General features: G+C 38.1%; 1 protein-coding gene across 5 annotated transcripts in view; it reads left to right on the top strand.

Moving 5' to 3' along the window:
* Window positions 1-15,247, top strand: part of ULK4 (unc-51 like kinase 4) — a 653,153-nt gene that overhangs the window by 235,116 nt on the left and 402,790 nt on the right. For all 5 annotated transcript variants that reach the window (XM_059390725.1, XM_059390726.1, XM_059390724.1 and 2 more), the window contains 2 exons: window positions 11,292-11,343; window positions 11,454-11,598. In XM_059390725.1, coding sequence (XP_059246708.1) covers window positions 11,292-11,343; window positions 11,454-11,598 — 197 coding nt within the window. The remainder of the gene's footprint in view (window positions 1-11,291; window positions 11,344-11,453; window positions 11,599-15,247) is intronic.

Raw genomic sequence — 15,247 nt, 5'->3', positions numbered from 1 at the left:
TATGGATCGTAGGTTATTCAACCCATCTCCTGTGTTGGGACATGTAGTATCTAATGTTTTTCAGTTATAAACAAATGGCCTCATGCTTATGCAGTTTCCCATTGCTGGAGGGGTATCTTCAGGGCCCATTTTCCGAACGGTGCTTGTGGGATCAAAGGATAAATGCCTAGGGTTTACTGTTTTGCTTCTTCCCGAGTAGTATATGAGAGTTCCTGTGTCTCCCAGTCCTGGTATTGCCAAGAGCAAATGCCAATCTTCTTAAATTCTGCCCCCTCTTGTGCCTTGGGAATTTCTTAACATCTTTTTAGGTATTTAATATTATAAAGAAGATTTAAGCAAGTTCTGGCTAGTTTTCTTAGTTGTTCTCCTCAAAAGGGGTGTTCTGTATGACCCACTCTGCCATTAGCAGAGGTGGAATTCATCTCTTAGCCATGTGTTCCCTGTATGTCTGATGTTACTTTGTGAGGAGGAAAGGGGATTGGAAGTTGGTGTGAACATGTTAATTACTGTGCTGTCAGAGATACCAGATTTTCCAAGGCCTGCTGCAATGAAGGAAGTGGTAAGTAATTTTCAAATGTAGGATAAGAATTTTAATCGAGTATCTAGAATATTAAAACTTGACTTTTCAAATGATATACTTTCATCTATAAAATTTAAAAAAAAGGAAAAACACTTCTCTACAGAAATAACAGTGTAAAGTTTACTTTCACCATAAATGATTATTTCAGAAATATACGTTCCATAGGTGAAATTGTTGCTTTTTCCTCTGTGAAAAGAAGAAAATTTGAGTATGGTTACATTTCTCTTTACAGTTTAAAACTCCTAAGCTTCATGTTCATCATTTTTTAAAATGGAAACTAAGTCTCTTAAATGATAAAGTATCATTTCGGATATCATTGGCTTTAAGAACAACTGGAGTAAGGGTTTGCCGTGGGAGTGTTATTTACATATTTCAATGCCTTTGTGATTGTTGAGCTTACGTGTCCCAGAGCTGTCGGTAGCATCTCTAAGTCATAGGCATTCATTTCTTTTGGGACACTGAGGATGATCATTAGCAGCAACTGATGTGCAAACATGCACACACAGTTTTTGAATATGGGGTTTTGCCCGCTTTTTGAGCAAAGAAATAAAAAGTCCATAGCCTTGGAAATCTGCATTTTTTTAAAAAGGGGAAATACAACTCTGTTTTTAGGACATGTCCTTCAATGACCTCTACCACAGATGAACATCTTTGTTTAAGAAAGCAATGCTGCAGCCATTAATGAAATATTAAAATTCCTTGGATTGCTCTATACCCAAATGTATTATCTCTACAACTGAAATAGGTAATGAATGGTGGAATTTTACAATGGAATTCATTAGTGCAGGGGAGCATGATTAGAGTTGCAGTGGTATTTACTTAGATGATGTATATGTTATTTATCAGTTCTGTGGAAGATTCTAGAAGAGGAGAGTACTGATGAACAAACCATCTAACTTCACAGTGGCAAAAGGTACTCACTGTGTATTGTCTCTGATGGTTCAGTCTCTTGTTTTAATAGGGAGATCTTGTACCAGTGAACAAAGCCATGCCAACTGAAGGTGTAGAACATTTTCTTTGTCATGTACAAGGTCTGATCTTGTTCTCATGGTTACTTCACTGTGCCCTGACAGTGATTTGGTGAAGAGGGTTTTTAGGTTTTTGCCCTTTTCCTCACTTCTTTATTACCCTGCTGCATTGTTGCCATTTGGCATTGGATTATCATGAAAGCATACCTTTATAATGTGACTCTTCAAAATGCAGATTGAGTTTTATCCTGAGTCAGACTGCATTCCCCATATATGATTTTAAAATCAAGAAGTGTTCTGTAATATGATTAACCAGTAATCATTCTTAGTGTTGGTATGATACGGGCTTTGAATTTTTCTGGTTCTAACAGAACTTAGCCCCAGGTTTAGATAAAAATCAAGGAGTGCTATGTACAAAATTGTTGAATCATTATGTCATACACCTGAAACTAATATAACACTGTATGTTAACTACATTGGAATTAAAATTAAAAACTTAATAAAAATCAGGTGGTGTTAAGGAAGAAAATAACACATGAATAGTATTTAAAAGTACACTGGGAAGAGGGCACCTGGGTGTCTCAGTGGGTTAAACCTCTGCCTTCAGCTCAGGTCATGATCTCAGGGTCCTAGGATCAAGTCCTGCATCAGGCTCGCTGCTCGGCAGGGAACCTGCTTCCTCCTCTCTCTCTCTCTCTCTCTCTCTCTCTCTCTGTCTACTTGTGATCTCTGTCTGTTAAAAAACTTTAGGATGAAAAAAAAAAGGGAAGGCTGAAGTCACATCTTGGTTGGCATGGGGGAGCTGGAGGCACACTAATGACAGGGTCTTCTGTGGGATTGGTTAGGGGAGCATATTTGTCTTTCTCTGGCCAGTCTTGAGTTGGGAGTGGCTCATGGTACCAAACACAGTAGAATTGGCTGTCATCCACCATGCTCTGACCGTCCCGAGCTGATTGCTGCAGGTGTGATTTGGCTTTCCTGCCCAGTTCCTGTGGAGGCTGTGGGGCAGGGTCCTAATTGTGACAGATAGTCTGACCACCGTTCATTTGTATAGTCACTTTCCCTGAAGCAAACAGCAGGAGAAGGTGAGAAGCTAGTAAGAAGCTGGAGTACAGGGGCGCCTGGGTGGCTCAGGTCATGATCCCAGGGCCCTAGGATTGAGCCCCACATTGGGCTCTCTGCTCAGTGGGGAGCCTGCTTCTCACACTCCCTCTGCCTGCCATCCCCTTGCTTGTGCTCGCTCGCTCTCTCAAATAAATAACTAAAATCTTAAAAAAAACAATACCAGAGTAAGTAAAAATCTCAGAGTCAGCAGTGAAGCATGGGAAAGTAAATAAACCACTGTACATTCCTAGAAATCTGGGAAAGGACCAAAGATTTCTTATAGAATTCAGGCCTGAGAGTTTTATTTAAAATTAAAGTTTGGGGTCACTTCAGCTGACAACTAGCATACAAAATCATATTAGGTTTTCCTTTCCTTCTTTTTCTTTTTAAAAAGAAATTGCCATTGTGTAGAATGAATACTTTTTATTTTATTTTTAAAAAGATTTTATTTATTTATCTGAGAGAGAGAGAGTGAGTGAGAGAGAACGAGTGGGGGGAGGGGCAGAGGGCGAGGCAGACTCCCTGTGGAGCAGGGAGCGCAACACAGGACTTGATCCCAGGCCCTTGGGATCATGACCTGAGCTGAAGGCAGACTCTTTTTTTTTTTTTTTTAAGATTTTATTTATTTATTTGACAGAAATCACAAGTAGATGGATAGGCAGGCAGAGAGAGAGAGAGAGAGGGAAGCAGGCTCCCTGCGGAGCAGAGAGCCTGACGCGGGACTCGATCCCAGGACCCTGAGATCATGACCTGAGCTGAAGGCAGCGGCTTAACCCACTGAGCCACCCAGGCACCCCTGAAGGCAGACTCTTAACTGTCCGAGCCATTGTGGTACCTGAACAAATACCTTTTGGGTTTCAAAACGTTTTTAAAATCCTATTCATATTAATAGGATGGATTAATATGAATAGAGTTATAGCAGCCATGTAATAAGTGGACCCCAAAAGACTTTTAAGTTTTTGGTATACTTACATATTTATCACTCATATATTTATAGTAAGTACCTTTCATAAACCACCTTTTAAAATCAAAGCACCAAGAGTACACTAGTGAGCTGGAATCAGACCCTGCTCTGAATAGGTTCAGTTTTGGTTGGAAGAGACCAGTGGGAAAAATTAAGATTGGACCATGTATGGTTTGAAGAGTGCTGCCTTGGTGGTTTGCATGGAGGTATAGCCAAGAATCCTTTTCAGTTGAGAGGGTCTGGAGATTATTTTTAGAGGGGATGATTTTATTCTTGAACTAAATCTTGAAGACAGGTAGGCATTAACTCCTGAGTGGGTGCCTCGGTGAGGAGTGGGCATTATAGGCAGAGAAGTGTGAAATACTTTCATGAGTCATTTTAAGGTTTCTCCCTGTATTATTTTGAGATACCTGGGATAATTTACTTGAAAATACTTAATCATAGAGGTATAAAATTCTATGCTTGAGTCTTTTTTAAAAAAAATTTTTTAAATTTATTTATTTTCAGCATAACAGTATTATTATTTTTTCACCACACCCAGTGCTCCATGCAATCCGTGCTCTCTATAATACCCACCACCTGGTACCCCGACCTCCCACCCCCCTGCCACTTCAAACCCCTCAGATTGTTTTTCAGAGTCCATAGTCTCTCATGATTCACCTCCCCTTCCAATTTACCCCAACCCCCTTCTCTCTAACTCCCCATGTCCTCCATGCTTTTTGTTATGCTCCACAAATAAGTGAAACCATATGATAATTGACTCTCTCTGCTTGACTTATTTCACTCAGCATAATCTCTTCCAATCCCATCCATGTTGCTACAAAAGTTGGGTATTTGTCCTTTCTGATGGAGGCATAATACTCCATAGTGTATATGGACCACATCTTCCTTATCCATTTGTCTGTTGAAGGGCATCTTGGTTCTTTCCATAGTTTGGCTACCGTGGCCATTGCTGCTATAAACATTGGGGAACAGATGGCCCTTCTTTTCACGACATCTGTATCTTTGGGGTAAATACCCAGGAGTGCAATGGCAGGGTCAACACACACAAAACAGACAATCACATCAAAAAATGAGCAGAAGATATGGACAGACACTTCTCCAATAAAGACATACAAATGGCTATCAGACACATGAAAACAGTTCATCATCACTAGCCGTCAGGGAGATTCAAATTAAAACTACATTGAGATATCACCTTACACCAGTTAGAATGGCCAAAATTAGCAAGACAGGAAACAACATGTGTTGGAGAGGATGTGGAGAAAGGGGAACCCTCTTCCACTGTTGATGGGAATGCAAGTTGGTGCAGCCTCTTTGGAGAACAGTGTGGAGATTCCTCAAGAAATTAAAAATAGAACTTCCCTATGACCCTGCCATTGCTTGAGTCTTTTTTAATGTTTGCCTCAGGAAAGGTTAGTTTGTATGTGACATGCTCTCACGAATGCATCCTAGAGAGGTGGTTGGTTAGCATTTGAAAGACTCTAATCAGAAGTTCACACCTGTGAAGTATCTTTATCTTGATGACGCTTCTGTTAGAAGGATTTTTTCTTAGGTGAAATGGGTCCATTTTTAAAGATACATGCATTGGCTGGAAGTAATGGGCAAGTGGCCCACTGTTGGAAGGGTAGGAGAACCAGGTGAGCCCAGCAGGGTGGCGTTCTTGGCGTCGGACTCAGGTTTGTTCCTGAGTTTTGTACAGTGGGAGCCTTTAGCAGTCTGGGGAAGTCTGTGAATTCATTCTCAAGATGTTTTTAAATGCATAAGGCAAAATAAACTGCATAGGGATATATTGGAAGCCATTTGTACTACTGATATACAGATATCAAGATATTTTTAAAAAAGAACAAATTCACCCTGCTGCTGGGCCCAAGTAATCCTCAGTCCTGTATTTCCAAGAGCCTTTTCTGTTTTTCCGACATTCTCTGCTGACTCACTTTGAGCACCGTTGGAGCTGTGGTCTTTTATTTTCAGGAGTACCCCTCTGTCCCTCTCTGCATGAGTGACCATGTGACTCCAGGGATTTGGGGCCAGAGGCTAGAATTTTGTTCAATTTGTCATCATGAGCCAATCTCTCTCAGTTTAGAGTTGCTTTCTCCTCTCTGGCTGCTATCTTGTGGGTTATATATCCGTAATTGTTTTATGGTTCATCTGGATTTTTTCAAAATAAATTCAGAGTAAATTACTCTAAATATCTCAAAAAGGAAAAAAAAAAAGGCCCAAGTCATCATATGTATGGACTTCTTGGCCTTTAAATCTAACTCTTGGCAGTTATTTATTTCAAGGCCAGTGGCAGCAACAAAATACACCTCCCCCTGTGCCAGGAAACTATGGCTCACCCACACATTCCAATTTATGTAATGTTAGTTATTTTACATTTGTGTTTGTTTCCCTTCTAGCCCTTAGTAGCTATTAAGTTTCGATAGTGGTGGTGATAAAAATACCTATACCTACGTACGGTGAGCTCACTGAAATTATTTCTGTGTCTGCTCGCACAGGTGTGTGTCTGTGTGAGTGTATGTATTTATATAGGTCTACTTATACTTAATATTTGTAGAAATGTTGAGATGTATCAGCTCTACAGATTTTTTTTCTTGCATTTTGTTGAGAGTAGATTCAGTAACCCTTCTGATTTGAATGGGAAGAGATCTAAATGTTTTATTTTCTTAGATTTTTGTTAAATTTTCTTCGTATTTTCTGCTAAATTCTACTCTAAGAACTAAATAGGTTTCACTGTTCTATGCTCTAAAGTAACTAACATTTAAAAATTTTAATTTTCATCTGTTCTTTTTTGCTCGAATCATTGTATATTTAAGTGAGCATTTTGCCAAAGGTATGTGGTCCTGTTCCTTGTTAGCATTTGATAACCAGTGATATTTTCCTGAAAACTATTTATTATTTTGATTTATGTAGCTGTTGAATAGAATATAAATAAAACAGATAAAACTGTTTTTCAGTTTTTATCTCCCTTGCCTTGCTCGAATTGCTAAGCATCCAGACATTTTCAGTGTAATTTTATTTTTATTTATCAGTTCATGTCTTTAGGGGTCGTTTTCATTTGATAATGTAATCAGCTGTCTTGTTCAGCAAAAATATGAATTAAAGTTGAATAGTCAGATAATCTTCTAAATTGTCTTGTAGTTTTCATTTACATATTATAGCAAGCATTTTATTTCTTCATTACCATCCTCTACCTGTTATTCCTTCTAAAGGATTATTCTCATTTGGAAGGATTAAATTTCTATCATCCTGGGATGCAATTGTAATTGCCTTCAGTCATTCAAAGGAAAACCATTAATTATAATATCATCTAATTTTTTAATGAACTATATTTCTTCTTTTAAAACTGATGAAATATATTTTTAATACTGAAATTTACATTTAGGATGTATTTAAGATTGTATTGTATTTAAGGTATTGTTTGTATTTTTTTAAGGTATTGTTTCAGGCCATCTAGTGTTATGCCGTCCAGATTTTTTTGCAGGTTGATTGTGTTTATGAAATAAAATGATGAGAGATTTACACATTCTATTTTTGAACTCTTGAAATCAGATCTTTAGTGAGGATCTTTGAATGTGTCACATAAGATGTGGAATTGCCGGGTTGTAGGGTGTGTTCATTTTCATCTTTGGTTGATGTTGTGAAATCCTTTATCCAAGTTGTGGTACCAATTTACTGATTTACTGTGGAATGTCACTACCTGTCCCCCTACCCCAAGTTTTGCAAGTTCTTGGTATTAATGTGATTTCTTAACTGGATATGTGTTGATATGTATCTCAGTGTTCTGATTTTCATTTCTGTGATCATTAGTGGGTTTGGGTAGTTTTCACATGTTTGTTGGCTATTTGGGTATTCTCTTTTGGGAACCCATAGTTTCAGGGATTGTTCATCTTTTTCCCACTGATTTATTTTCCCCTTGTATTCTATGTATTAATCCATTGTCAAGTATGGAAATTGCAGAACTTTCTTCTAGCTAGTGGTTTTTCTTCTCATTTTGTTTATGGGGACGCGTACAATTTTTTTTTTTAAATTTTAGCTTGTACTTTTTAGATGTTATTTAAGAAGTCACAAAACTGTGCTCTCTTATTTTCCTTTAAAAGCCTTTCTTTTTAACTGTTGAATCTTTAATCCTCCTATAATCATGTTTTTAAAGTATTTTCTGGTATTTTTTTTTTTAACCAAATAGATAGCTAACTATTAGCTAACTAAACCTATACCCTTAGATGAATAGTCAAAGATAGAATTGATGTATAATGAAGGAAGTCAGTTTATTACTTTGCCAGGGAAAGAAGTCTGCAGCAGGCTAATGCCTCCAAGACTGCAAGTCTGCCTGGGGTAAAAGGCCAAGGGGTTATACAGGAAAATACAGGATCTGGGTGGTTCCGATAGGGATCTGAAACATGTCTTGCCAGCTGTCTTCATCATGTCTTCGAGGTGGTCTCATGACTTGCACTGATGTAGCCATCCGAGTCTCGATTATTAAGTATACGTGGGGTTCAGCAAGATGTCAGTATTGATACTGAGTTCCTGGAACAAAGGATTCTACAGAAAAACAAGTGACAGAGAAGGAAAGGCTTCAAGAATAAGGAAGAGGAATATTTATTCAAAGTCAAGCCTTGCTCAAGAACTAGTGGGCCCCTCTTAATTTCCATCCATCTTTCTGTTTCTATAGCAGTGTCACTGCTTTCCAAATACACTATGGAATCAATATGAGGAGTTCATGAAAACCTCCTTGGAAATTAGGGGCTAATTCTGAGGAGAGTTAACCTCTGAGTCTTCTCATCAATGACTATGTGTTACTTTCATTTATTCCTTCTCTGACACAGAAATATGAGTTTCTGACCTGTATCATTTTTTCTTCTCTCTGAAGACCTTTTTATTTTCAAAAGATTTTATTTTCAAGTAATCTTTACACCCAGTGTGGGGCTTGAACTCACAACCCCAAGATCAAGAGTCACAGGCTCCTCCAACTGAGCCAGCTGGGTGGCTCTCTTTGAAAAACTTTTAAAAAATATTTCTTGCTTCCATATAAATTCTAGGGTTATTTGTTCCATTTCTTTGAAAAAAATGGATGGTATTTTGATAGGAATTGCATTAAATATGTAGATTGCTTTAGGTAGCTTAGACATTTTCACAATATTTTTTCTTCCAATCCAGGAGCATGGAACATTTTTCCATTTCTTTGTGTCTTCCTCAATTTCTTTCATAAGTACTTTATAGTTTTCTGAGTGTATATTCTTAGTCTCTTTGGTTAGGTAAGGCAGGTCTATTGACAGAAATTTTCTTTCATTTTTGTTTGTGTGAGAAAATTTTATTTCTTCTTTTACTTTTGAGGGATAGTTTCACTCAGAATTCGAAGCTGGTGGTCTTTTTCTCTTAACACTTTGAATATTTCACTCCAACCTGACCTATCAGGTAGAATGAACTGAGATAAATGAGTCATTAGTGTAAGATTGTACATGTGTATGGCTTGAAGCCAGGTTATGTTCACTGTTTGCTGAACCTGTGGTTTCAGAGGTTAAAATTCCCTGCAGCATCCTTGTTTTTGTCACACCTGTTGTTTGGGTTTTCCTAATAACTCCTTCTGACATAAAAACCTGTGTCTTGGAACTGTCTCAGTTGTAATCTGTGTTATTATACTGGAGCTCTGTTGATATTGTAGTGGGAGGGGAAGCATCCAACAGTCCTATGGTTAGGATTCTTTCTGTGAGCTTGTGCCTTTGGTCTATGACCTTCACAAGTACTTCTCAGTTATTTGCCCCCACAGAGGAGACAGGAAGGCTTAGAGGGTGCTGGAGTTGGGTTTGTCCTACCCAGATCAGTTAGGTTCTGGTGAAATAGTGTTCCCTGTGTAAAGAATGCTCTGAGCATGTTTCACAATGGTTAATTTTTCTTCCCTCTGCCTGAAGCATAGGGACAGGGATGTTTCTTTGATTTTCACCCAGAGAATCTAGTGGGGATTCTGGGAAGTTAAACTCCTGGGAGTGTTGGGTTCCACTGAGGCTGGGCTCTAGGAGTTTTTATCCCCCAACCTCAGGCTCCAGTGATTAGTTACCCTTCCTGTTTTTGCATCAGTTGCCAGCTCCAGTGGTGATTCATGTTCCCATTAAGCTGTGATTCTCTGTATTTGCCTGGCTCTTAAGTGTTTGGGGCAGGAGTTTGTTCCATAACATCAATTCTCTGATCAGATCTACAAAGACCTGTTGATTTTGTTGGTTTAGCATTTTTCTTGTTGTAAGGATGGTTGTGACAACGTTCAAGGTTTTTTCAGAAGTCTGTCAATAGTGATCATACCTATAAATATTTTCTACATTTTTTTTCTGTAGAAGTCATAATATAGATACTTCAGAATTTTATTGTTGTTGTAGATTGTATCTTAATTATGTCATTTTATTGGTTATATTGTAGGCATATAGGAATACTAATTTTTGTCTCTTCATCTTCTGATGATCTTGCTTTTTGACTATGCTTAACTGTTCTTTAAACTTGGACACTTAGATCATTTATGTCAGTCCCACTTCTCTAAAGCCTTTAAGGTAAGTGTTGATCATGTTAATAGGTGTTAATAGTAGGATATATTTCTTTCCTTTGCATGGTTTTTGCTTTTGACATAACTACAAGTTTAGAGATGTCAAGATTCCTTAGTGGAGGCTTTCAGTGACGTGACATCACTTAATGGAAGAGGATAAACAGAACATCTCTAGTTCTTAGGGTTCTTGCACATATATCAAGATATGATACATATATAATCTTTTTATATAAAGTGGAGCTAGAGTAGGTTCATACTGATGGGCTACTACCCATGTGTGGAGATCTTTATCTGTGCAGAGCTTCCTTCCCTTGGTTTGGACAGCAAGAGGGTATTGTTGGGGTGTGACCAGTTTCTCCTGCCCTTTTTTCAGTGTAGAGAGAAAAAAATTCTTTTTTTTTTTTTTTCCCAGTGTAGATAGAACAAATACATATTTCAGGGTCTGGAATAAATTCAGTTGTAAACAACAGAAATTTTGTTTATTGTTGCCAAAATAGTTCATCAAACGAGGGAGTAGGTTTCCAAATTATATGTGGAAATGACTTGTCCTTCATTTTTCATTTTCATTCAGGGGAATAATTTTGTTATTTTGGAGTAGGTTTCAAACCGTATTTGATTGTGCTCTGTCTGAAACTATGAGGAACTCCTCGAGGTGGTTTGTGGAGTGGATTTATAGCTTTTGAATCAGTTTTTTAAAACACCCAAGATTAACTTGTCATGGTTCTTTGATGTATTTAATAAAGCATGAGGATTGGGTGTCTCCTTTTTCTCCCAATATTTTGATTGTGTAGTTTAAATTTGAGTAATGATCGCCAGCTTACATATGTTAATTTGGTGATTTAATGTCAACCCATGCTAACCAAATTTTGTGTTATATAGTAAAGTTTCTTTTGTAAACTCTGAAGGTTTGATAAATTACCATTTTGATGATCATAATGTCATTTTGACCTGAGGACTTTTTCAGAGTTAAATGAGCCTGGTGGTTTATCAGATGTCATGCAGAGTTTAAATCCAGGATAAATTTAGCTTTTGATTTTCCCCTCTTTTGATTAGTGATTCTGTCAGTGCAAAAAGTACTGATAGTAGTTAATACCAGTTTTGTGGTTAAAAAGATTGGAACCAAATCTTTTATGTCTTTTCTTTAAGGTTGTTGACTATATCCTGCCACCCTTGATCTCCTTGGTTCAGAGCCAAAATGGTAAGTGTGACCACATCAGCGAGAATGCCATTAGATACACATTCAGTTTACATTCTCTCTCCATGTACTCATATTCTTAGCGGTTTATTTATTTATTTATTTTTTTCAAGTGGAGTGGAGACTCTTCAGCTTGAGGTTACTCTCAGAAACCACATCTCTACTCGTGAACCAGGAGGTTGGGGAGGACAAGAAGGAGGCGAATGTTGATTTTGACAGCAATCTGCTAGCTCTCATTAGAGACGTCTTACTTCCCCAGTAAGTCCCACATGCTGCATTCACGCGGAGAAGTGTAGGAAGTCTGGGATGCTTCTGTCAAATGAGGGCCAATGCTGGGGTTGGGCTCAGTGTCCTATGCTACTACACTGCATGGAACCCAGGAGAATCCATTTAGAGCCTTCACTGTTTTCCCTAAGGCACAGGACTCTGAGGTTATGCAGACTTACAGGTGTTCGTAGCCAGAGGGTAAAGTTTATTATTCAAGGTCAACACTGTAAGACTCTTGGAAACGTGGAATCAGGACATTTCCTGGCTCTGCTTTGAAATAATAGAGATGGAAAGAAATCTTCCTTCACTCCAAACTCTTGGAATGGAAATTAAGCTTATTTATAAACAAGGTATTTTGGGGGAGGAGTGGAGTGGTGATGGTGCTAGAACAAGTAATGTTCTACTACTAATGAACAGGAGGGGGTTATCTTTTTCCTTTGACTCCATGGTTCACATAGAAACATATGGGAGGATGACGACTAAGAGGACCGAAGGCAAACATATGAAGCTCTAAAATGACATCTTATAATTGAGGGACACTGAAGTTTTTTCCCCTCCTACTGTGAGTCTTATCAAACAGAAGGACAGGGCTACCTGGTTTTATTATTCTTTGCTTTAGTACGCTTCAGAGATGTTGTGTCTTTCACAATTGAAGGTCAACCCTCTGTTGAGCAAGTCTTTCCAGTAATATTTGTTCACCTCATGTCTCTGGGTTACGTTTTGGTAATCCTCACAGTGTTTCAGACTTTATTATTATTGTTTTTGTTACATTGATCTGTCATGACCACTGATGGTGGTCATGACTTGCTGAAAGCTCAGGTGGTATTAGCCTTTTTTAGTAATAAAGTTTTTTTAAGCCAAGGTACATGCATGTTTTTAGACATAATGGTATTACACACTTACTAGGCTATTTAGTACAGTGTAAATGAACTTTTATATGAGCTGGAAAACCACAAATTTCCTTTGACCTGTTTCATTGCCGCATTTGCTTTCCTTTGGTGGTCTGGAAGGTTACCCACAAAACCCCACAGTATGCCTGGAACTAGAGCTAAGAAACGTATGCCTGATATCACTATTCAAGGAAAGATAACAGAATTCAACAGAGGCCAGATTGCATGTCCTGCATTGGTGTTCCTGCCTGCTCATAGGCACAGACTTCCTCAGGGTCCGGGCTGTCTGAGCTCAACAGGTTTTCAGGAGTGGCAGTTTCACCAGATGTCCCCATCAGTTTGTTCCACTTTTCCAGATCACCGGTGCTCATGTAAGAAAAAACTCATTTCCACAATATATAGATGCCAGATCTGATCCTATTCTGAAGCATTCAACCCCCATCATTGGTTTAGGAAGATTCATCTTATGAAGCGAGTGGCCAGTGTGTCTGAACCTCTTCCTGGCAGAGGGGCCTGTCTCGACTGCTTGGAGTTGGATCTGTAATAGCTTGGTTTATAGAGCCAGACTGTTTTTTTTATTCCTGCACTGCTGCAGTTGGTTTCAGGGAGACTCCTGATAATGAATATATACTGTTAGAATAGGTTTGATACCCAAAGTAAGAAAGTGGCTATCTATAGGAAGAAACACTGTTAAACTTTCTCATGTGAGAAACTATCAGTAAATGTATTTTTGGTTCCATTTGTTATCTCTGAGTGTCTATGTTTGTACTCCTGTGGGTAAATACAAGATTAGAACCTTCTCTCGTGGGATTAATTCTTTCTTTCAGTGCCATCTTACACTTCTAAGCCATATGTAATTATTTACATCTTTCTGATAAGAAAATGCCCCAAAAGATTTTTTATTTTTTTGTGAAAAGTGTAATTTTTGAAAGATTTGCTTTGGCTATCTGCTGTGTAACAGCTTGTAGAGAAGCATTTCTCAGGATCTGAGATGTGCCCTCCACAGTAGGGACAGGATTTTCTTTAACAGGACTTCACAGGTTATTATTTTTTAAAGAAATTGATTTATTTTTATTTAAGTTCAATTAACATACAATGTGTTATTGGTTTTGGAGGTTGAGGTCAGTGATTCATTAGTCTTATAGAATACCCAGTGGCTCATTATATCCCGTGCCTTCATCCTAATGCCTATCCCCCCAACCCTCCACCCCTCCAACAGCCCTCAGTTTGTTTCCTATGCTTATGAGTCTGTAATGGTTTGTCTCCCTCTCTAATTTCTTATTTTTTCTTCCCTTCCCCTGTGATCCTCTGTTTTGTTTCTTAAATTCCACATATCAGCGACATCATATGATAATTGTCTTTTTCTGATTGACTTATTTCACTTAGTGTAATACCCTCTAGATCCATCCACATTGTTGCAAATGGCAAGATTTTGGGTTTTTTTTTTTCTTCTGATGCTTGAGTAGTATTCCATTGTATAAATTAATGTACCATATGTTCTTTATCCATTTAAAGAACATCTGGGTTCTTTTCATAGTTTGGCTATTGTGGACATTGCTGCTATAAACATTGTGCCCCTTCGCATCACTACACTTGTACCTTTCAGATAAATACCCAATAGTGCAGCTGCTGGGTTGTAGGGTAGCTCTATTTTCAACCTTTTCAGGAACCTCCATACTGTTTTCCAGAGTGGCTGCAACAGCTTGCATTCCCACCAAGAGTGCAGGGGAGGGTTCCCCTTGCTCCACATCCTCGCCAACATCTGTTGTTTCCCAACTTGTTAATTTTAGCCATTCTGATTGGTGAGGACCTCACAGGCTACCAAAGCTGGTTAACACCCATGCAAATATGAAATAAAATTTCTTCCTATCTGGAGTTTTCCCACTTATGGAAGAGTTTGTAAATTAAAAAGTATTAAATCTATAATTCCACACTTTGTTTTACTCATCTGATTTGGAATAAATAGTATGCACTTCCTATAACGTGTATCTTTTTCCAGAGATGAGGAATTATGGAGGAAAATACAAATAAAACCACATGACAACTCAAGAACAGAAGTAATGTAGATGAGTTCAGGTATTCATTAGCAATTTGAAATCTACTTTGGATAGTATTACAGAATTGATTGGAATATGGTGCAGGTTGTTTTCAAAGCTTGTGGATTGACTCTGATGTGATGCATAGATCTTGGCTCTACATTTTGTTCTCTTGGCCTTGTTTTCTAATCTCCAAGAATGGGGGCAGTAGTATCTACCTCAGAAGATAGTTGTGGGGATTAAATAGGATACCTCTTGTGAAGCTTAGTATAGTGTGTGGGGCATGGTATACTCTTGACAATAGTAGCTCTGGTAAATTTATTATAACCTGTCCTTATTAACCTTTAAAAGGAAGATTGTGATAGAAAAAAAATAATAGTAATAGCACATACTTCAAAGAGGTGAAATAGCCATTAAAATAGGTATTGCTGAATGTGCCTAGCCAGCATGTATAGTAAGGGCTCAGTAAATGTTAAATAAAAACTTAAAAATGAAATCTAATACATTCATTTAACCTTGACTCTGGAAAACTAGAAATCTGGGCAAGGAGTTTGGTCTTTGAGGACAGCTCTTAATGATTGTAAGTTTAGAAATTCTTTTTTTAAAAATTTTTTATTTTTTATAAACATATATTTTTATCCCCAGGGGTACAGGTCTGTGAATTAGCACTCACCAAAGCACATACCCGCCCCAATGTCCATAAGCCCACCCCCC

This window comes from Mustela nigripes, chromosome 2, assembly GCF_022355385.1.
Source record: "Mustela nigripes isolate SB6536 chromosome 2, MUSNIG.SB6536, whole genome shotgun sequence".
Lineage (NCBI taxonomy): Eukaryota > Metazoa > Chordata > Mammalia > Carnivora > Mustelidae > Mustela > Mustela nigripes.
The sequence above is the reverse complement of the archived record's forward strand: the minus strand, read 5'-3'. Positions and strand labels throughout refer to the sequence as shown.